Source organism: Motacilla alba, chromosome 1 (assembly GCF_015832195.1).
Source record: "Motacilla alba alba isolate MOTALB_02 chromosome 1, Motacilla_alba_V1.0_pri, whole genome shotgun sequence".
Lineage (NCBI taxonomy): Eukaryota > Metazoa > Chordata > Aves > Passeriformes > Motacillidae > Motacilla > Motacilla alba.
In genome coordinates, this window is record NC_052016.1 from 91,713,086 (window position 1) to 91,735,345 (window position 22,260).

Sequence of the window (22,260 nt, forward strand, 5' to 3'; positions counted from 1 at the left end):
CCGTAAGTGATACTTTTATACTGCTTAGGAACATCGCTTCCCAGACGATAGCCAAACTAAAAGATGTTGCTCGTCGCATTTCTTCCTGCATGGACCAAGAACTTTATAGCAAGGAGAGATCTGCTTCTCTGGACCTGTTGCTCCGTTTTCAGCGTCTGCTTGTTAGCAAACTTTACCCAGCAGATTGTGTTGGCCAGGTCCCTAATACATACAGTAAGTTGTGGTTTTAAAGATAAAAGCAAAGAACCTCTGACCTCTCCCCAAGTATTTCTGTAATAGCTTTTACAGGATGGTAGTTTCTTATTTCAGTTTATCTTCTTGTCTCATTTATCAGCCTAGTTGCTCTCTGAACAGTGTTTGAAGGTCGTTTATTTACATTGTTTTCTGTAAGTGAATTTTTTTTATTAGGTAATGGGATCTAGCTAATAAACTTTTAAATTAATTTTTTAGAAAGATGTGATTTCCTAAATTAGTGCTAATATCCAGTGGCATAATTTCAGGAGAGTTTGTCAGCTTTTGAAGTCTGTTTCTTAAATATGACTATGTGATGGTTTTCTGTGCTCTTCCTTTATTTTTATACAGGTCCTGACCTCTTGGGTGTTGGTTCTTTACTGAAGAAATACACTGCTCTTCTGTGCACACACATTAGTGATATTCTTCCTGTGGCAACCAGCATTGCATGTACTAGTCATAGGCATTTTGCAGAAGTATCTTGTGTTGTGGATGGAGATTTAACAGGTAGGTTTTTACTTCCTCTTTTCTTCCCCTTCCACAGAATTTTAAGACCATCTTGAAAGTTCTGAATGACTAAGAAGGAGTCAGTTTAATTTTTTGGTTAATGGGAGAAGAAGGAGGGAAAACTCAGTGAGGAAGGCAAGAGCATTGTACTCAACACTAGTAAAAGGCAGAGTATATTAATGGTGATTTACTTCTGCAATGCAGTGAATGTAGAACTTGAACTAAGTGTGAGAATCTCCTGTGTTTGTTTTTTGTTTTAGGCATTCTTCTTCCAGAACTGGTGGTTTCTATAGTGCTACTCCTCAGCAAAAACGCTGGATTAATGCAGGAAGCTGGCGCTATCCCTCTATTGGGTGGCTTGCTGGAACATCTAGACAGATTTAACCACTTAGCCCCTGGAAAGGAAAGGGATGACAACGAGGATTTAGCATGGCCAGGAATAATGGGTATGAACTTAGCAGCATCTTGACTGCTTTCATAAAGTAGCTGTATAAAAATGGTGGCTGTTCATGAGCTACTCTCAGGAAGGGAATCCTACTTCACAGTACAAAGTTTTATTAACCAAATTATATGGCAATCATAAGGCAGTATTTATTTCTGTCAGTACAATTTAAGGAAGTTACATATAGAGGTAGCATTAAGCAGAGTACAGGTGCTGCTTTTTCAGGAAGTAGTTCACAAAGTTTCGCATTTTGAATATGAAAAGTTGCAGAGAAAACCTGAGTAGTACATCTAGGCATTTTAGTACTAAATTCTGTCTGTAATACAAAGCATGAGTAGTGTGAAAGCTTTGAAATAAAGAATTCTTATTTTCTCAGGGCACTTTGTAATATGAGTTGTGTCTGTGGTCAAAAGAGAGGCTTCTTTTATATTAAAAAAAATCTGAATTTAAGCTGAAATTAAATATACAGCAAATTCCTTGCTGGCAAGTGAGTGGTAAAACCAAAGTAAATTAGAGGAAGAAGCAATTTGAGCAGTGATTTACCAGCAAACTGATTGTCTGCTCCACCTCCACACAAAACAGCCATATAGCTGAGCAGTGCTAGGTGGCATTAAAGATTAGTGCATTAGAACACAGTATTCAGACAGTTTAATTGCACAATATGTAGACAGGGACGTACTAATAGCCACTTTTACTATTGAGCATTTAAAAAAATACGCAGCTTTTGAACTGATGTGAAGAACTTGGTTAGGCAGCTATTGAAAGAATGTTCAGGAAAACCCCCTTACTTTCTCATTTTCTGTTGATAAATTCTCTTTTCTGTTTTATAGGTTCATTCTTTACTGGCCAGAGTTGCAGAAATAATGAGGAGGTGACACTTATACGTAAGGCTGATCTAGAGAACCACAACAAAGATGGAGGATTTTGGACAGTGATCGATGGGAAAGTGTATGATATAAAGGACTTCCAAACCCAGTCTTTAACTGGCAGTAGCATACTTGGTGAGAACTTTCATTTGACTTAAAGCCACAAATACCTTTTGTTTCAAAACCAGGTGGAATTAACAGATTTTTAGATACTGTATTGACTACCTCATTGTTTCATTAGCTCAGTTTGCTGGTGAGGACCCAGTTGTTGCTTTGGAAGCTGCATTGCAGTTTGAGGACACACGGGAATCAATGCACGCCTTCTGCGTTGGCCAATATATAGAGGTAAAAATATTACTAATGGGTAAATGCTTACTAAAGCCAGGCATTGCTTTGCTGTCAGATTTCTTGTTGGAGCTCAGTTCTAACTTACAATTGCTATTTCTTTTGTGCAGCCTGACCAGGAAGTGATTACAACACCAGATCTCAGCACGTTGTCATCGCCTCTGATAGACACAGAACGGAATTTGGGTCTTCTCCTCGGCCTGCATGCTTCCTACCTGGCAATGAGCACACCACTTTCTCCTCTGGAAATTGAGTGTGCCAGTAAGCAGGATGTCATTTTGAGCTTTACTAAGTGATAGATACTTGTCAAAGCATGCAAGAAAAAGACGAAGGACAAATAAATTAACCAAAAATTTAGCACTTCTCTAGTCTTGATATCTTCCATAGGAGATCTTTATTCTTAGCATTAGCTACCATACTCATCAAGATCCCAATAATTTAACAAGATGTAGATAGGGGTCAGATAATTTTGAGCAGTTGAATTTGGAATTTCATAGGTTGTAACACAAAATAGCAAATGATGCTGCACAGTCTTCTGTCTCACCAATTTGTTGTCAGTTAAGAGTCGATCATGTGGTATTGGATGTTTTCTTGTTGGGTGTCTTGGTTTGGTGAATAGAAGGTTTAATTCAGTATTATTAGCAGAAAAATTGCTAAGGCCCTATAGCTCTAAACATACGATGGCTGCCCTGTTAGTTAATTGTTTCTTGGTTACAGAACCCTTTTTTTCCCTGTGAAAAAGTTCCAGCAAATGAGAAAGTTGCTAAATGTTGTTGAAGCCTGTGAATGCATTTTATTAGAGGAAATTGAGTCTTTGATAGCTTCGTCTTTGATCAGAAGATTCACTTGTGTTTTCTTTATTTTAGAATGGTTGAAGTCATCAATCTTTTCTGGAGGCTTGCAAACTAGTCAGATTCATTACAGTTACAATGAGGAAAAAGATGAAGACCATTGCAGTTCACCTGGTAACACTACCCCAAACAAATCAAAACTATATACACATCGATTAACTTTGAGTGACCATTCACAACCCTTTCTCCAAGCTATTGCTGATAATAATATTCAGGATCACACTGTGAAGGTAAGCCCTCGGTAGTTCTGTGCACAAAAGAAGGGTGGTAGTGATGATGAAAATTCTCTAGAAGTTATAGCAAAACAATTGAAAAAGTTATTTCAGAATTATTGTTTGTGAAAGGAATGGTTGAGTACTACTAACGGATAAAATGTTTATAGTCACTTAATAGTATAACAGTATGTTATTTCTTCAGAATTTTTGAGTGGGAGAACTAAAAAATTTGAATATTCTTACCAAAAAATGGTAATGCATTACTTCTCATGTCAGTAAGTTTCAGCAGCATTGAGAGATCCTGCTCACCTTCAGTTGAACTAAGATGGAGTTTTTTTGTCAAGATGCAAGTGTATTTTATGTTTCAGATTGATGTATGCCTTTGTCTTAAAATCCCTTTGGGCCTTTAGGTTCAGATTTTACAAAGTTGGAATTGTGACTATTATGAAAAAACCTCTGATTTACATTGATCACTACCTTTTGTAATACATTCAGATTTTCTAACCCTCTGAGTTCAGCTCCTTTATGAAAAAAACCCAAAATAAGTCTTTGTGGAGAGTATTCAGTGTTATTTAAATGCTGCCTGTGGTATTTTGAGTCCTTTCATTGTGTTTTAAAACCAAAGTTAAACAGAGCCTGTTGTGTGTTTTCTTAGGACTTCTTGTGTCAAATAGAGAGATACTGTAAACAGTGTCACTTAACAACACCAATCACATTCCCTCCTGAGCATCCTGTGGAAGAAGTAGGACGTCTATTACTGTGCTGTCTTCTGAAGCATGAAGATTTGGGTAGGTAGGCTTGTGGTGTGATTGTTTTGACCAGTTTAAATTCTGCTGTGAATGGGTTTGGAAATGCGTATTCCAACACTGTCTTTTTCCATTAAGGTCATGTAGCACTGTCCCTTGTTCATCCTGGTACCCTTGGAGTTGACCAGGTAAAGCACAAAACCTTACCAAAATCTGTAGTGGATGTGTGTCGTGTTGTCTACCAAGCAAAATGCTCACTGATTAAGGTAAGCCTCTTAGCTGCTGATGTTAAGATTAACTTTCATTTCAAGTGTTTCATTAAAAAGTTATATATTGTTCATTTTAATGTGTATTATACAATAATTTTATCTTTCGATGTCTTTTGTAGACACATCAGGAACAAGGGCGTTCTTACAAGGAAGTTTGTGCTCCTGTCATTGAGCGTTTGAGATTCCTCTTCAATGAGCTGCGTCCTGCAGTTTGCAATGATCTCTCTATAATGTCCAAATTTAAACTTCTTAGTTCCTTGCCCCGATGGAGAAGGGTAGCTCAGAAAATCATTAGAGAAAAAAGGAAAAAAAAAGGTAAGGCAGAATTAATCTTGTATTCCCTTTGAAACAATGGAAATCCATCTTATTTTAAGGTTTGCTGCTATATGAGACTATCCTTAGATAACGCATCAAAGCCATTTGCTTTCTGCTGCTTTTTCATGAAGTTTTCTAAACCAGTGGTTGCATGTCAGATCCTACAGCAAGGACTGGCAAACTAAAATGTCAAGTTTAGTTGAGGCGTGTTTCTTCATGTTCCAGTGTATTAAAGATGATCCTTCAATATCAGACCCTCTGAACTGGTTTTAGTAACATTCCACTGGAAGTGACATCTTTTTAGAAATCATGTTTTATTAAAGTGTAGTCAAACAGTGATACAGCTGGAAATACATTAATGTGGTGAACAGACACCAAAAGGCATTTTAAGTTTGTCTTTGAAGATAAAAGCATACTGCAGGTAATACCAGAGTTAACTTGGTAGTAGTTGGACATAGACTTCACCAAGAATACATCTCCATTTTATTACAGACAGATCTTAAGCATTATGTGTGCTTAGGTTATCATACAAACCTAATAATATGACGCTGTAAACTCTAACCATACTGTGTGAAAAAATAATACTTTTTTTTTTATAGTGCCAAAAAAATCTGAATCTGCTGATGTAGAAGAATCCAAAATAGGAAACGAAGAGAGTGATTTAGAAGAATCTTGTGTGGTACCTCACAGTCCTGTACCTATAGAGAAAAAGCCCATCCCAATCAAATCACCCAAGGTAGGATATTAGATTTTGAATCAGCCTTGTCAATTAAAAAAACAAGAGAAAAAAGAATGAGCTAAAGCATGATGGCTGTAACTTGACATTTAATGTTCTGATAATGTTGTTTGGGACATATAATGAAGTGTGATGTGTTGTTTCAGTGAAGGCTGGAATGATTTTTAAAAATAAGGTTGTACTATGTATTTAGCATATGTAAAGATACCTTCTCTAATTTTAAAATTATTTATAATCTTATATAAAGCTTCATTTCAAAATAAAATGTTGTTATGGGTTATTTTCTCTTCTTTTGAACATTTGAACATTTGAAATTTTATGTAGCCATAGTAAAAAAGATAATGAGTTAAAATAATACTAAGTTCTTTCCTGACTTTTAAGAAGCTTTCGTTTTCTTCCCAGGTCCCCCTAGTATTTTAAATTTGTAAATTGTTTTGCATGAAATAACTTATATTTTCAGTAATTTAAAGTTGTTTAAAAAATTTTAACATACTACCTTCTTGTTTTGCAGGATAAGTGGCAGCCAATTTTGAGTACAGTTACAGGTGTCCACAAATACAAATGGCTGAAGCAAAATGTTCAAGGCTTGTATCCGCAGTCTGCCCTCCTTAACACCATTGTTGAATTTGCACTTAAAGAAGAGCCAGTGGATGTAGAAAAAATGAGAAAATGTTTATTAAAACAGGTGACATAAACGAAAATGTGCCACTTACATAATTATGACAGGTATTAGCAATTTACATAAGTATGACAATTTGTTTTTCCCTTTGACAGTTGGAAAGAGCAGAAGTTCGTCTGGAGGGAATAGACACTATTCTGAAATTGTCAGCTAAAAATTTTTTGCTCCCATCTGTGCAGTATGCCATGTTCTGTGGATGGCAGAGGCTTATCCCAGAAGGAGCCAATATAGGGTAAAACTTCTTGTTGCTTTTGCTTCCACAATTCTTTAATAAGAAAACAATACTTATTTTTGTTGTTGTTTTTCTTTGAAGGGAGCCTCTCACCGACTGCTTGAAGGATGTTGATCTGATCCCCCCGTTTAACAGAATGCTGCTGGAAGTAACTTTTGGGAAGCTGTATGCGTGGGCTATTCAGAATGTCCGGAACATCTTGCTAGATGCTAATGCAAAGTTTAAAGAACTAGGTGAATCTCATCTCGTTGCTGTTTTCTGTGGAGAAAACTGTTATACATTAATATTATTGCATTTTTTTTAAGTTCCCAATAATTGAGATGTTGAAATAATTTCCCTTGATTTCTGTTGAGAATTACTTTGACTTTGTTCCTGTGTGTTGTTCCAACCTTCCCGCCTTGACCCTGTGTTAACTCACTTTTCAATGTTTGAGTATGTTGCTGATTCCCAGCAACAGGTGATTGATTACTCATTAGTAACATTTTAGCATTATAATAGAAATCAGTCAGTTTCTTGGAACTTCTGCTTTTAAGTTCTCAAAGCCAAGCAGGGAATAAAAAATAATTTAAACCATCAATCAAACAAATCTATAACCTATTTTATTGTAGCTCCCAAATGTCAGCTGACTTTGTTACTTATATTGCATTTGAACTAGGTCTGCAGCCTGTTCCTCTGCAAACAATTACTAATGAGAATCCAGCAGGACCAAGTCTTGGAACTATTCCCCAAGCACGTTTTCTGCTGGTCATGCTGAACATGTTGACCCTGCAGCATGGTGCGAATACCCTGAGCCTGCTCCTCAATTCTGGCATGCTGGCCTTGACACAAACCACACTGCGGCTGATAGGTACAGTTCTTCTTTCTTACTTGGAGGAAAGCAGCTGCTTTACAAATCTCCTGTATTTTTTACCTGTTGATGTACCCAAATTATTGCTGCTTGAAGATAGTGCTTAATGCTATTTACCTTTACCCTCATACAAAAACCACATTTGCAAGCGTGATTGAGAAGTTTTAATTTAATTGCAGTCTTGATTAAATATTTTTTTTTTATTAAGTGTTTTTTTTTTTTAATTAAGTGTTTGCTTTGGCCATCCTTTTTTAAAATTTCAGTTAATGTGTAGTTTTGGTGGAACTGTTGCAAATAAATTAAAAATGGAAAAATCTAAAATTAAAGTAGTAAAAACTGCCTGCTCTCTGTTTCATTTGTTCTACATATGAAAAATGTTCCCAGTCTGCGTATTTAAGCTTGAAGCTTTCTTTGTTCTGTTATAGAAGTTCACTGGTGGGTTTCACTATGATTCAAATTGCTATGGTTTTTCTCTTTTTGTTTTCTTATATAATAGCACATTTGTTCCTGTAACTTGTGTTTAACTGGCGTGTGCACCGAAAGTTTTTCAAAAAAATTCTGTTTGTAGAGCCATTGAGCCAATTGAGTCATCATTATTAATGTCTTTTTCTTGTCACTTGTTTTTTCATTCAAAATTAAGTATTTCAATTTCTGTGCATTCAAAACCATTACACCCCGGTTTTCTAAAAGATCATTTGACTTATCACCTGCTAGTCAGCTTTCCTGTTTGTTACTGCTTTTATATTACAAAGTTTATGTGCCTGTAAGTTTACATGTGACAAAGGTACATATATACACGTGTAGCTGGATAAAACCTCTTTTGTGTTTTTTCCTTGTTAGGACCCAGTTCTGATAATATTGAAGAGGATATGATTGCCTCTTCTCATGGGGCTTCTGCCACAGTCCTAGAAGAGTCAAGAAAGGAAACTACACCTGTTCAGCTCCCTGTTTCTGGACCAGAGCTGGCAGCTATGATGAAAATTGGTACTAGAGTGGTCAGAGGGGTAGACTGGAAGTGGGGTGATCAGGTACAACTTCTTTCATACAGGTTTTCAGTGTGTTATTATCTAACGTCTCTGTTCAGTGGATTGTCTGAAGTTTCAGGTCCATCAAACTTAAGGGCATTTTACATTCCAAAAATGTTGAATGAAGGATATGGGAATTTAACAGAAAATAAACCTTGCATTCCAGCTGGTCCTCAGAGATCAGAGGGGCTGGTTGCCGCTGGGCTTGAATTCTGATTGTAGCCCAGTTTAGCATTGTAAGTCTGAGTTTGGAGGAGAACTTGCATGAGCACAGAGGCACAAATAGTGCAGTTGACCAGTGCAGTTCTGTAGGTCTGATGGCTTCAGTAAGGACTTGCATGATCCCAACTCACAAGTAGTATGGTTAATTATTGAAGCACCAGGAAAACAGGCTCAGGATTGCTAGTGATAAATGCATTAACTACAGAGTGTTAGTATGTGTTGTGACACAAAGTATAGTAAGAGATCTAATAGCACTACACACACACACACATACATATACACATATATATATCTGTGAGTATGTAAATTAATATTCCAAGGTGTGCTCCAGTGCTGTTGGAGATGCAAAGCTCACATAAAGGCTTCTCTTTGGGGAAAGAAAAGAGACATAGTCTGTAACAGATCTTGAGCAGACCGAGTTTTCCCCCTCCAGCCCTTTCTTGCCCCTGAAGCCACTCTTTTTTTATACTGTAAATTTTGGCTTGTCCCAATGGGATGGAACAATCATATCATGTTATAGAAGGGGTTTGGTGACTTGGGCCGTATGTGCATTATTCCACATCCCATGTTTCCCTTCATCTGCATCCTGCAGGGTGCCTAAGTTAATAATAGGTCTCAACGAGGGTCTCGGTTAGCTTCTGTCAGAATTTATAGCTGCCAAAAGAGATAGAACAAACACTTTGGTCCTCCTCCATGTACTGAGGCAGCAGTAAGGGCTCTCTGACCTTCATCAGGGGGTCTGTGTGCATCCTTATCTCCTGAAGGAACTGGATTTAAAACTATGCTATAATAGTATCCATTTCCAAATATGTAGGACATAAGTTCTACTTATATAAGACATAGTAAAAGAGATCTAATCATGGGTGTCCAAATATGCAGCTTACTGTGGTGATTCTTTTGAAAATTGTGAAATGCTTTCTAACTTCATGCTTGATTTTTGAAACCCTATTGAATGTGTACTGCCTAATCATTCGGTTAGCAGCAAAAAGGAGCAATTGCATTATTATTTTATGAGCTTTTGATATGAATTAGCGTTGTTGATTGAGTAACTTGAACCTCTCTCTTCTGTCAGGATGGACCCACACCAGGTTTGGGTCGTGTGATTGGAGAATTGGGAGAAGATGGCTGGATTAGAGTGCAGTGGGATACTGGAAGTACAAATTCTTACAGAATGGGAAAGGAGGGAAAATATGATCTCAAACTAGCTGAGCCACCACCTGCAACACAGCCCACAACAGAGGATTCAGACACTGAGGATGATTCTGGTAAAAAAAAATAAAATTATAAGAGCAGAGGCACAGTTTTAGTTGAATTTTAAAACTGGTATCTTGTAATATAAAATAGTTTTTTCACAGGAGCAAGTGCTTAATCAAAGAAGATTTGTTTAATAGGTGTACAGTTCTGACCAGAATCTTCTTAATGTAACTTTACTGTGAGAAAGGAAGATACACAAGATGGTGTCCAATTGTTGCATATTTGTGGGTCAGAGAAAATAATATTATTCAATTGAAATAGTTTCAGTTACAGATACCTGGAGTATACATTTTGACATATGTTAATAACATTCTGAAGTGGGTTTTATATATGGTCTAATTATATATTTAGTCAGAGTGCTTCCCTATTCTTGGCAATACTTTGGAATTCCTTTCAGCTGGGTACTGCTAGGAAAAAACTTGAAAATATATGTGCAAAATATCTGGTTTATATTTTGCACTACTTAGGAGTTGACAATAAGGAATCTTCTTCATGTCAGATCATCTCAGAGAAACTGTTTATGACAAATCATTCACAAGATGTTTGAGTACCCTTGTGAAATAAAGTAACTCAGTATTAATGTATTCCTTTGCCTTTTGTGTCCCCCTTCAGAAGCAGAACAAGTTGAGAGGAATCTCCACCCTACTTCCATGATGCTGACAAGTACTGTGAACCTGTTGCAGACACTGTGTCTCTCTGCTGGTGTCCATGCTGAAGTCATGCAAAGTGATGCTACTCGGACTTTGTGTGGGCTACTCCGTATGCTTGTGGAGAGTGGAACAATAGATAAATCAGGTATGTTACATAGCAGCACTTTGACTGAGCTGTGTGCTTGTTTTCTGCTTTGTTGTCTTGTAAGTTTGTAAATCTTTTCTTACTAGTTTTTAATCCTTTTAAGGCCAGAGGCTGGAAAATGCATTTTCAGAGCTTTTAAAATCTTAACTTTTAAAGGTAATGTAAGTGATCCTTTGTATTCTTAGAATATAATCGGTAAAAGCAGAAGAAATGCATGAGATATGAATTGTTGACTTAGACAATTAATTTATTAGCAATCTTTTTGTGTTTGACAACAACACAGAAAAGTTGTGTGTATGACTGGGTGTGTCGTACTCCTTTTTGTAGCTTTCTTGTAATTTCAGAAGTAATGCTATTAACTACTTTGAAATAAGGAAACAGTATAATGATGAGAATTGGTTTAAAGGTATATTTTATGAAATGAATTACAGGCTCTAGAATTGAAATTAATAGTTTGTATAAAGACAGTGAAACGGCTTGGTGTTCTGATTGGTCCAAGAAAGCCCCATGTAGCATATAGACAACTACATAGCTGGTGAAAAAGTCCACTGTTACATGTATATATCTTTTTGTTTTTAGCTTCCTTGCCAAATAAATTAGTTTATAAAGAACAGCATAGGAGTTGGTGCACGCTGGGATTCATTCGAAGCATAGCACTCATGCCTCAGATGTGCAGCACTCTTAGTACCTCTCAGTGGATAACTTTGCTAATGAAAATTGTTGAGGGGCATGAATCTTTCACTGCTGCTTCACTACAGAGACAGGTAATGTGTTTTTCCAAATTACTTCAATGGGCAATAAAATTAGTAGACTTTAGTTGTCCTAAAAAGAAAGGTATATTTTACAAAACAGCTGGGAGAGGTCCATAAATCAGATTTTAATTAGTTGGGAAAAAGATAACATTTTCATCATCTTTAGGAATTACTGTTTTAAATTTACATCTCTTGAATTTTGCACCTTCAGGATACTATGGACTCCTTGTTCTATTGAAAAAAGGTCAAAATAGTGTTCCAGAATTGTGCTTCAGAAACTTCCATATAATATTTCCTACAAGTTGAATAAATGAAAGAATAACAAGTACATGGTTAGGAAAAAGCTACATTTCATTTAAAGTTACCAAATTATGTATTTTCTTCTGTCCCTATTTCCATCAGAAACTGCTAATATTATTTAAATACAGTCTCTCTTCAGAAGCTACATCTTTGCATGTTATTTTGGTATTGTATTTCCCTTGTCATCTTTCCCCTTTTCTCATTTCTTATTTTCTTTTATTTTTTTCTCTTTTTTTTCCTCTTTTGCTGTTCCTTAGCATTTTGTTAGTGCCTTCTACATGAGACTGGAAAGAAATTTATTATGGAATAACTCTGCCAAATCTTAAGGCTTGGGGATCAAAAGATCATCTTATTCTTTTCCTTGATAAGCCATCAGCTTTTTTTAACTAAAACCTTGTATCATAAAGGCCTGTTCATTTTTGTGTGATCTTCCAGCAAATTCTTGCCAGTATTTTTAGTATGGTGAGGCTTCTGTTATCATCAGGACTTAGTGCAGTAGAGTCATCTGTGCTGTTCAGGGAATACTCAAGAGAAATGACCATTCCTCATGTACTTCATGTACCAACTGAAGAACGATGAAAAGATGAGACCTTGAAGTTCTATAAAGAAATGTTATTGACATAAGTTTGCAAGAGGAGAGTTATCTTTGCTTTTAGTCACTTGTGTTGGTCTTCTGGGTAGAAGATGAGGAAGCTTAAAACCTGAAGTGATCCTACTCAAAATACGCAACCCCCTCTGCTTTTTGATACTGCAGTGCTGCACCTTCCCCTGTTCCTTGTCAATCCTGCACTGAGTGTCTGGGTTCAGAGATGCCAGCCTCTTCCTTCTGTACTATGCTCAAGACCCTGGTTTCACAGTGGCTACTTCTGAGTGTCACTGTGGCTGCTGTTGCCAGCCTTCCACCTTTCAGCTTTATATCTCGTGAATTTTAACTATTACAGCTTCTTTGCAGAACACTTGCAAACTTTCATTCTGAAATACATGTTAGTACTAATTTCTGAGTCTGCAGTCTGAACAAACTTTCCCATTCTGTATTCCTATTTTTCCTATTTGTTTTTGTCTTTCAGTGTATGTGTCTCATGTCCTAAGAGATTGGTTCACTAATATAATGTGCCAGTAAAATTGTTACTGGCTCTGAACTGTATCCACTTATTTTAAAATATCCCTTAGCAAACTCAATATCAGTAGCTCCGTAATTTCCACAACACAAAAGAAATCAGCATTGTAAAAACAACTACAAAGGAAAGCAAACTTTAAAAATATAATTCTTCTGTACTTAATACGTTTGAGAGTTTCTTTAGTATTTGGTGACGTAGACTAGAATAACGCTCATTTTGTTCTCTTTTTAGATCCTTGCTGTACATTTATTGAAAGCAGTACTTCCATCCTGGGATAAAAATGAAAGGTCAAGAGACATGAAATTTCTCGTGGAAAAACTGTTTGGATTTTTAGGGAGCCTGCTTAGTACTTGTTCTTCAGATATCCCACTACTCAGAGGTAGAGGAATTTTCCCTCAGTGGCTTGTTTTTCTGTATGGGAAATATGTGCATTAAACTCATAACTGTTCTGCTGCTGCTTTATCTTTCCAGAATCTACTCTGAGGAGGAGAAAGGCCAGGCCCCAAGCATCTTTAACTGCCACTCATAGTAGTACTTTAGCAGAAGAGATAGTGGCACTGCTGAGGACGCTGCATTCGCTCAGCCAGTGGAATGGACTCATAAACAAGTACATCAACTCTCAGCTAACCTCCATCACCCACATCTTTGCAGGAAAACAGTCAGAAGGGGTAGTTTCCACGTTTTAAAATAAGCTCATTTTTATAGAAATATTTATTTTGAAATTATAAGTACTAAATCTTTGTAAATAATATTAAGCTTAATATTGAAACCATTTTTCTACTTTTATATATATTTGTGTTGTAATTTTTAAGTTGAAATATGTGTGATTAACTTTGTATTTTAAAGCAGATAGAAGGGTGTGTTTTCTCCCTACAGTGAAATTTTATTGTTCTTTGTTAGGCTGTGTTGGATGACTACTTCCCTGACACTGAGAATCCAGAGGTGGGAGCTCTGATGGCAGTCTTGGCTGTGATTGGTGGCATAGACAGTCGCTTGAGACTGGGTGGACAAGTAGTTCATGATGAATTTGGAGAAGGCACGGTGACACGCATCACCCCGAAAGGGAAGATCACTGTGCAGTTCTACGACATGCGAACGTGCCGAGTGTGCCCTCTGAATCAACTGAAACCAGTACGTTTGTTTTATTAAGGCTTTAGCTCTGGGAAGGTGTAAAACTCTGATATGGACCAAAGAAAATATTAGTTCTTCATTGGCTAAATATGCTGACATTCAACACATAACAATGCTCTGAATGCACGTCCAAGATGGTCCTCATGCAAACCTCTGTAGGACCTTTAAATCCCATCCTCACATGCTGGGGAGGTGAAAGGAAGAGGGGTTTAAGCTGGAGTTGTTTGATTTGAGGTAAAGTCCCAAGTTACTGTACTGTGTTTTATAGCTCTTAGATGAGAGGAGCTTTCTATTTAACTTGATTTGCTAATTAATCTTAAAAAGTCTTGGGTATTTGCAATTGAATCTTAATTTGGTTGATACGACTCCAGTGAAAGCACAGGCCAAGTGGTTGGTCTGCTTCAGAGTCTGGAGTTCTTTCTTGTTCTGACTCAGTTCTGCTTTCTCACCAAGAAGAACTGCAATTGTGTGGTACAAATACAGGCTTAGGAGCTGTGCAGGGAACAGAAATCCCCTCTAGTTGTTCCTGGTCAAGAGTAGTAAGACAAATGCTACTTTTCCTCTTCCGCAGTTGAGAACCATTGAAACTGTTTAGTGACTCTGTGAGATTTTAGGAAAATGCTTACCTATTTTTTTTCTTATTTTTTTGTCTGATTCTTCTCCCACTGTCTAGCTTCCAGTTGTGGCTTTTAATGTGAACAACTTGCCTTTCACTGAACCTATGCTATCTATTTGGGCTCAGCTAGTAAATTTGGCTGGAAGTAAAATAGAAAAACAAAGAATGAAGTCTCCCAATCAAGGTCTTTCAGGTACAGTTGGGGGCTTTTTGCTGCTGGTTTTCTTTGGAAGTAGATGAACATGCTCTGAGAAAAATACTAGTATCAGCAAACATAGATAAGGAAAAGGGTGTTCTGGAACCTGACCTGTTTTCTTATTCAGCACTGGATAATAGGTACTTAAGAGACAAATTTAGCTAGACAGTGAATTGTTCTGCACTGTAAGTGAAATATCTTTGATGGAAAAATGTGAATAAGGTTTGGGCCTGATCTTACTCTACTGAGTTGTTTAAAATACTGGATCCAAGTAACATCTCTAGCTGCACTTACTGTGTTACAAATCAGCTGTAGGATTGTCCAGGTTGTGAAAAGTAGGAAGGCAGTATTTTGAGTACCAGGAGTCATACAATGTGTGCAGACTTTTGATCCACGTGCTGTTTAAACTGACTCATGTGAGCAGTACACAGTGAGTTAAGATGTAAACTGATGTTTGGGCTGAGGTTGTATGAATGGTAATCTTTCTTCCCTAGTACAAGAGATTTCTAGCACTAATGGCTGGTTAATATTTCTGATAGGTCAAGTTGATCTGGATCTGCTGCGGTGCCAGCAGTTAAAGCTGTACATACTAAAAGCTGGACGAGCTCTGCTTTCTCACCAGGATACACTCAGGCAGATCTTATCTCAGCCAGCTGTTCAGGAGTGTGCATCAAATCCTGCAGGTATTCTGGAGTGCTACCTGACTGTGCTGGTCTTTGATTAGATGGTAGATAGAGGATGTGACCATAACCCTTGCTAGTGGCAGTTGGACGGTAGAAATTCAGTTTGCTCTGTAAAGATTAAAAATTCTTGCATGTTTTAAGCTTCTATGTTAAAAAGATTCTGACTTTTTAACTCCAGTTTTGAAAAGTAAGAACATCAAGTGTTTGAAGCTCTAAATACTGGAGTTGGCTAAATTTCTAGGTCTTCTGTAGTTAGTAAGCTTTTTAAGTAATTTTAAAGTACTTAATACTTTTTGCAGTGGTTTTATTTTTCTGCTTCAAAAGTTAAAATTGGCTATTGATTTTACTTCAAATGTCTTGCAGCTTCCAGTGAAACAAGTATAAAAATATAATTTCTTAATCATAATGTTAAAGGAGTTGAAGGAGTTGTAGTTCTAATAATTTGAATTATTTCTTCTGCCTGCATTCTACATATAAAAATAAGTACAATAACTGTCTCAGCTTTTGGGATAGCTATCAATGCCTTTGGAGTATGTATTAATTACTTGGGTATTTGTGAAGCATGCAATATCTTTAAATATAATAATATATTTGTCTTATATGGATATTTTTGTGGGATTTTCTTGTCATCCACAAGGGTAGATGAATCTACAGGGGTTTTTTTTTTAGGAATGGAACAGGGTTTCACTCTTACTATCATTTTTAAAGGGGAAAAAAAAGTAACACTTGTTTTTAACCAGAAGAACACATATTGAGGACTATTAATTGTTTTATTATTGCTTAATGAAGAGAGAAGATTTTCATGTGGTAGTCACAGTAAAGATTTAGGAAACATGAATGTTTATGGCAACAGGAATACAAAATTAAATATCAAAGGTGCAGAATTGTGGGCAAGTTGGTTCAGTAAAAGTATCCTGCTTTGAAGGGACAATAAACACCTAAAGGGATTTCTTCCCAAGAGATACATTATAGGGAAAATAACTCCTATGATTAATGCATTATATTTTGAAGGAAATCCAGAAAGCATGGTTTTGGGATCACTAAAGTTCTTGGTTTTCTGTATCAAGTGATTTATCCTGGCAGTGCTTCCTGCTAATAGCCTTATTGCAAAAAGGGACTGAAAAGACACAAGGTCCAAATTCACTGTCCACTGAGTAGTTTGTTAGACATGTCTTAGGTGTGTTTTAATAAATATATTGTTTATCTGTACATTTTGTACTTGCTGTTTTTGTACAGAGATTGTGCTACTATGGCTTAATCTTAAATGCATTGTATCTTTGGAGAAAAAATATGTAAGAAATAACAAAAAGCCCTAGAATAAGTCTTCTGATTGATCATATTACATGGTTTTGGTTAAAATCCTGTTTTTCTTTAAGAGGATGGAGCAGCTGCCTCTCCTGACATAGGAGATATGTCTCCTGAAGGACCTCAGCCTCCCATGATCCTTTTGCAGCAGCTTTTGTCAGCTGCTACACAGCCATCACCTGTGAAAGCCATATTTGACAAACAGGAGCTTGAGGTAAAGTGTATGTTTTCTGCTAAGTAACCTGAGAAATAACTCTGTGTAATCTGTATTCCAATTGAAGCTTATTAAACTATATGTTTAAAAAACAAGTGACACTGAACCCTTTCGGGCCAATAACGTTTAAGGCATGCATGTTCACGCACATAAACTTTCTAAATATTCTTGTTTTGCTTGGACTGATTGATTTGTTCTCCTCCAGGCTGCTGCTTTGGCAGTGTGCCAGTATCTGGCTGTAGAGTCTACACATCCTTCAACTCCGCTCTTTGAAGACTGCAGCTCTAGTGAAGCTACAACACCCATCACAGTGCAACATATCCGACCCACGAAAGTGAAGAAACGCAAGCAGTCTCCAATTCCACCCCTCCCCATTGTAGTTCAACTTATGGAAATGGGATTTCCTAGGAAAAACATAGAATTTGCACTAAAATCTCTGTCGGGAACCTCTGGAAGTGCTTCTGGATTGCCAGGTATTTTGTTTAGTTAAATTAATAATATTAGAAGAAGAAGAGGATTAAGCTGATTAAAACAGTACTTATGAGGGAGAAGTTGTTACCCTCTTTTTGGATACAATCTTAACAATGTCAGAGAACCCCGTGGAGACAAGCTGAGTTTGTTTTCTGTGTTAGGAGTGGAGGCCTTAGTTGGCTGGTTGTTGGATCACCCTGATGTTCAAATCACGGATCTTTCTGATGCCGATACTATCTCCGATGAATATTCAGATGAGGAAATAGCAGAAGAAGTGGAAGAAGCTGAAGCTGCTTGTCCTGTTGTGAGTATTAACTTAGTAAACCTAAGTTAGGCTAGCTAGCTAGAAATTTTGTAATTCTTCCCTTTTTGGGAAAATGGTGAGAGTACAAGGACAACCTGCTGTCCCAAGCTTTCAAAACAGTAACAAGGATCATGTTTGCCCTGTGTTTCTAAGACATGACAGAAAACAACTGAGAATAATCCATAAATGCTTTGTGAGTTAGAGCAGGGCAGAGCAGAATGCAGGTAGATGTTTCACTGGTGGTAGTTCCAAGAATCCCTGATAGATCCTCTTAGTTTCTACAAAAATAGTTGATGTTATAGTGTAATATTGGTAAAGGAGTTCTCCCTTCTCATTTCCCTTGGTCTGAAAAACAAACATATGTTACCTGCAAGGAAAGACTTCAGAACTAATGAATAAATGGCAAAAAAGTCTATTAAATAACTTAGCCTTTTCCTCATAAAAACTTTTTCCACTTACTGAGGATAAAATTACTGTTACAGTACCTATTGAGTGTAATAGCTTTAATGTGAATTTATATTGGTCTTCTGTTGACTTTCTACTATTTCAAAGAAGAACTTGTCAATAAAATTAAATGGGTTTCATATTTCTGTTTATCCTTGAAGGACTTAGGGTGAGTTTTCTTGCACATGTGGGGTTTTGTTATTGAAATTAATGCATTGTATTTTGAAGGAAATTGACAGCTTTTGGTATCTTTATCAGTGAAAAACTGCTATATACTGTCTTTAATGAAGAAAAAAACATTTAATACTCAGAACAGAAAAAAGTTTTCTGAAAATTGTCCTTACAGGTGCAATGCAGTAGTTCTCTTAAAAAAAAATTAAGCTAATCAAATTTGGAAAGTAATGTTTTTTAATAAATAAAATTTAATTTTTTTTAGCTTGTTTTTCTAAAGGAATACTTTAAATCTCATTGTACTATCTAAAGAAAAGTCAGTAAACTTTAGGTTAGAGATTACCATTTACCACTTTTCTTTTTTCCCTCACTCAGCAAATGTCCTAGGAAGTGGAATGTGAACGTTTATCTTCAAGGCTGATTAGAGTAGTGACAAATCCTCTCTGTTCTGATTTTCCTTGGCAGTCAGGTTTCATAAAAGCAACTTGCAGCTTGCTTCAAACATATGGAAAATTTGCATCCATGTTCCTTGATACGTAAATTTGGAAAGTAAATTTTAATTTAAAGTCAAGTAGATCATTAATGTTATCCTTATAGTGAGTTGAACTGTTGAAGTTTTTTCCCATTTTGTCATGCAGCTGGGATATTTTATGGGCTTATTTTTATTGGGTTATCTTCAATCTTTGCCAACAATTTTATTTATCTGAATTGAAAACAAATTTTACAATTGTTTCATATTTATTTTGGACTTTTTTCCAGTCAAGTGGTGCTGTTGTAACAGAGAGCCAGACCTATAAGAAACGAGCTGATTTCTTAAGCAATGATGACTATGCTGTCTATGTAAGGGAGAATATTCAGGTAAGTATAATGATCAAAAGCAGCAGAGAAACTGCTTTTTTCTTGGTACTAAAGCCTTTACAGATCTATTGCATTCTATTGTCCTTTTTCCCTAGGTGGGGATGATGGTTAGGTGCTGCAGAACCTATGAGGAAGTTTGTGAAGGAGATGTAGGCAAAGTTATTAAATTGGATCGAGATGGATTGCACGACCTGAACGTGCAGTGTGATTGGCAACAAAAGGGTGGTACTTACTGGGTCAGATATATCCATGTTGAGCTTTTAGGTGAGTTCACTTCTGACTGCTTTTTAACTGAAAAAGTGAATGGTACACTAAGGGAGATGTAGTTTTGGAGGGGGAAACCCCACTCACTATCCATTTATTCTTGCATCTGCTAGGATTCCCGCCACAGAGTTCTGCCTCCCATATCAAGATAGGTGACAAAGTGCGTGTGAAAAGCTCTGTCACCACACCCAAATACAAATGGGGATCAGTCACTCACCGAAGTGTGGGCATCGTCAAAGGTAATGTGTATTCAGCATGGGGAGGTAAGAAGCTCAAGAACCATGTGGAGCTTCTTCTAGACACACTTAAAAATCACACTGTTTTGTGGAGTATTGTATGATGTTAGAGAATATAAAATGTATTTGAAGTCTGTGGTGAATTCATAGACATGTGCTCTGTGGCAGCCCATTTTGTTAGCCTGTCCATCTGCTTTTGAGCCACTTCATTTGCGCACAGTAAAAGTCTTTAAGCATCTGTGCAGCTTCCTGTTGTAGTTCTCTTTTACACTTTGGATGAACCACAAATGGTTTTCCTTTAAGAAGTAATTGTAACTTGGAGGCTTCATAAGGAAGTGAGGAGAAAGTGGGATGCACTGGTGTCAGGCTGTAAGGGATGTAACTGAAGTAATCTGTGGAACACAGGTTCTTTGTAGAGGTACAGATTTTGGTCATACTGTGTGCTTAGAAGTACCTGCTTGCTTGGGAACTGCTTCTAAAAAAATAAAGAAAAAATGAGAGTAGAAGAATTGAAATGGAATACTACTCTAAGGACTTTTGGCTTCATTTCAACACCTTGTGTTTTCTCCACGTTTTTGTCACAGCATTTAGTGCCAATGGAAAAGATGTTATTGTAGACTTTCCTCAACAGTCGCACTGGACGGGCTTGTTGTCAGAAATGGAATTGGTCCCCAGCATTCATCCTGGAGTCACGTAAGTGATGATTTACTTTTATCTTAGTGTATAGGGCTTATCCTGTATCTTATTGTCTTGATTCTGTTATCTCAGACATCTGAGTAACAGATACCTGTTATTTTCGTTAACAAGTAACTTGTACCATATATCTATATAGACTTGTTCTTCTCTTATTAAATCAGGTGTGATGGCTGTCAGATGTTTCCTATCAATGGGCCTAGATTCAAATGCAGAAACTGTGATGATTTTGACTTTTGTGAAACGTGTTTTAAAACCAGGAAGCATAACACCCGACATACTTTTGGCAGAATAAATGAACCAGGTAAGTTTTGCAGTGTGTCACTTAGATTAATTTAAAATGCGCTTAAGCTGTTTTGGAAAAAACAGTTTTACATTTCAGCTCCTTAATATGATGAACTTAGTGTTCAGATTGACCCTCTGGACAATAAAACATTTATAGCACTGCTACAATTGCAAGTGATGGACTACAACAAAACATTAACCCCTAAAACTTTCCTGTGGTGTTAAAAAGTTTAAAAAAGGTCTATGTGACAGTACCTCTACATGTCAGAATGGCATTTTTACTTACACCAAGAATAAAATGTGTAATTTTCTAATCCCCCTGCCTTTTGCTATCAGCCTAGATGTAGATGAATGGAATCCTCATGGTGCCAGGGGCAGCTGGAAATACCTAAGATGCCTTCTTATGCCTCAGTTGCTCTTCAGCTGTTTTGCTTGTCGGTGTGTGATGGCTGTTTCTCATTTCCTCTGTGATGTGGAGGCTCCAGAGGAGTGTAGTGGGAAAGGGAAGCCTTTTAAAAAAGTCATTATCAGACTTTTTTTTCCCTAGGGCAAGAACAGGTACAGCCATTTTAGCTCCAAAATTTTTGGGTTGTGCATTGTTATGCAAAACTTACCTAATGTTTCATTTTACTTCTTTTCCATCCACTTGTCTAACAATTAATCTTATCCCTGGTATTTGCAGGATGATGCTGACTTGTGGACTGAATTTCTTTGTATTTACACATTACCAGTGTAATTGTTTTGGAAAATGAACAAAGCTGATTCCTCCCTAGAGATTGTGAACATGGGTTGTGTGGACAAGAAAGACATTCATTTAATAAGTCAGTTGATACAGCTGTGCAACTAGAATGGTGTGAATCTGTAATCCTTCCCCTTGCCCTGTGTTGTAGGGCAGAGGAGTTACAATACTCTTTTCATCAAGATTTCCAGATGCTGCAAAATCAGTGAAGGGTAGTGGAAGTAAGGTTTTTGCAGGGAGGAAATCTACTTTTCACTAAACCACCTTCTTCTGGAACTTTGAGTTTTGCAGTATTCCAGTTTTCCTATTTCTGTTCTTTGGTCGGGGAATTTTGTTTAGGTTTAGTTGTCTGTTTTTCATATGCTGTAGTGGTATAAAAAATTGGTATGCTGTGGACTTGTATTTTGAATTACATATCATCGTAAATTTGGATCTGTATTTTAAAGGGAAGGACCATTTCAAGTAGCTGTCTAGTCAAGAACTTGGAAAGTTAAAAGTCCTTTAAAAAAAGGAGCTATGCCCTTTAAGTATGAGTGTTGTGTACATAGAGTCACCATGCCGCTGTGACATGCCCGTGTCCTAAATGTGGCCTACATGCCCAAAATGTTGGATTTGTTACATTGTCTTTCACCCTGCTTATGGGTTTCAAAGGAGCAATTTTCTTTGAGAGGTGCATGCTGAATGTGTCACTTAACCCTGCAGGTCAGTCTCCTGTGTTCAGTGGGCGTTCTGGAAAGCAGCTGAAGAGACGGCACAGTAGCCAGCGAGGAATGTTACTGGATGATTGGTCAAGGATAGTCAAGAATTTGAATGTCTCATCCTCTGTGAATCAGGCGTCCCGTCTTATTGATGGTAGTGAGCAGTGCTGGCAGTCTTCTGGTTCACAAGGAAAGGTAACTTTAA

The 22,260-nt window shown here is 37.0% G+C and overlaps 1 protein-coding gene across 3 annotated transcripts in view; it reads left to right on the forward strand.

Moving 5' to 3' along the window:
* HERC2 (HECT and RLD domain containing E3 ubiquitin protein ligase 2) overlaps nt 1-22,260 on the forward strand; it is a 102,000-nt gene that overhangs the window by 41,053 nt on the left and 38,687 nt on the right. For all 3 annotated transcript variants that reach the window (XM_038151738.1, XM_038151896.1, XM_038151816.1), the window contains exons 21-53: nt 29-213; nt 583-738; nt 999-1,184; nt 2,011-2,181; nt 2,288-2,391; nt 2,502-2,652; nt 3,258-3,472; nt 4,113-4,245; nt 4,342-4,469; nt 4,592-4,787; nt 5,387-5,523; nt 6,035-6,208; nt 6,298-6,434; nt 6,516-6,667; nt 7,090-7,281; nt 8,122-8,309; nt 9,601-9,793; nt 10,395-10,577; nt 11,157-11,341; nt 12,979-13,126; nt 13,219-13,415; nt 13,648-13,878; nt 14,552-14,687; nt 15,230-15,373; nt 16,750-16,892; nt 17,098-17,365; nt 17,525-17,667; nt 19,042-19,140; nt 19,236-19,404; nt 19,518-19,643; nt 20,225-20,333; nt 20,498-20,637; nt 22,060-22,250. In XM_038151738.1, coding sequence (XP_038007666.1) covers nt 29-213; nt 583-738; nt 999-1,184; nt 2,011-2,181; nt 2,288-2,391; nt 2,502-2,652; nt 3,258-3,472; nt 4,113-4,245; nt 4,342-4,469; nt 4,592-4,787; nt 5,387-5,523; nt 6,035-6,208; nt 6,298-6,434; nt 6,516-6,667; nt 7,090-7,281; nt 8,122-8,309; nt 9,601-9,793; nt 10,395-10,577; nt 11,157-11,341; nt 12,979-13,126; nt 13,219-13,415; nt 13,648-13,878; nt 14,552-14,687; nt 15,230-15,373; nt 16,750-16,892; nt 17,098-17,365; nt 17,525-17,667; nt 19,042-19,140; nt 19,236-19,404; nt 19,518-19,643; nt 20,225-20,333; nt 20,498-20,637; nt 22,060-22,250 — 5,410 coding nt within the window. The remainder of the gene's footprint in view (nt 1-28; nt 214-582; nt 739-998; nt 1,185-2,010; nt 2,182-2,287; nt 2,392-2,501; nt 2,653-3,257; nt 3,473-4,112; nt 4,246-4,341; nt 4,470-4,591; nt 4,788-5,386; nt 5,524-6,034; nt 6,209-6,297; nt 6,435-6,515; nt 6,668-7,089; nt 7,282-8,121; nt 8,310-9,600; nt 9,794-10,394; nt 10,578-11,156; nt 11,342-12,978; nt 13,127-13,218; nt 13,416-13,647; nt 13,879-14,551; nt 14,688-15,229; nt 15,374-16,749; nt 16,893-17,097; nt 17,366-17,524; nt 17,668-19,041; nt 19,141-19,235; nt 19,405-19,517; nt 19,644-20,224; nt 20,334-20,497; nt 20,638-22,059; nt 22,251-22,260) is intronic.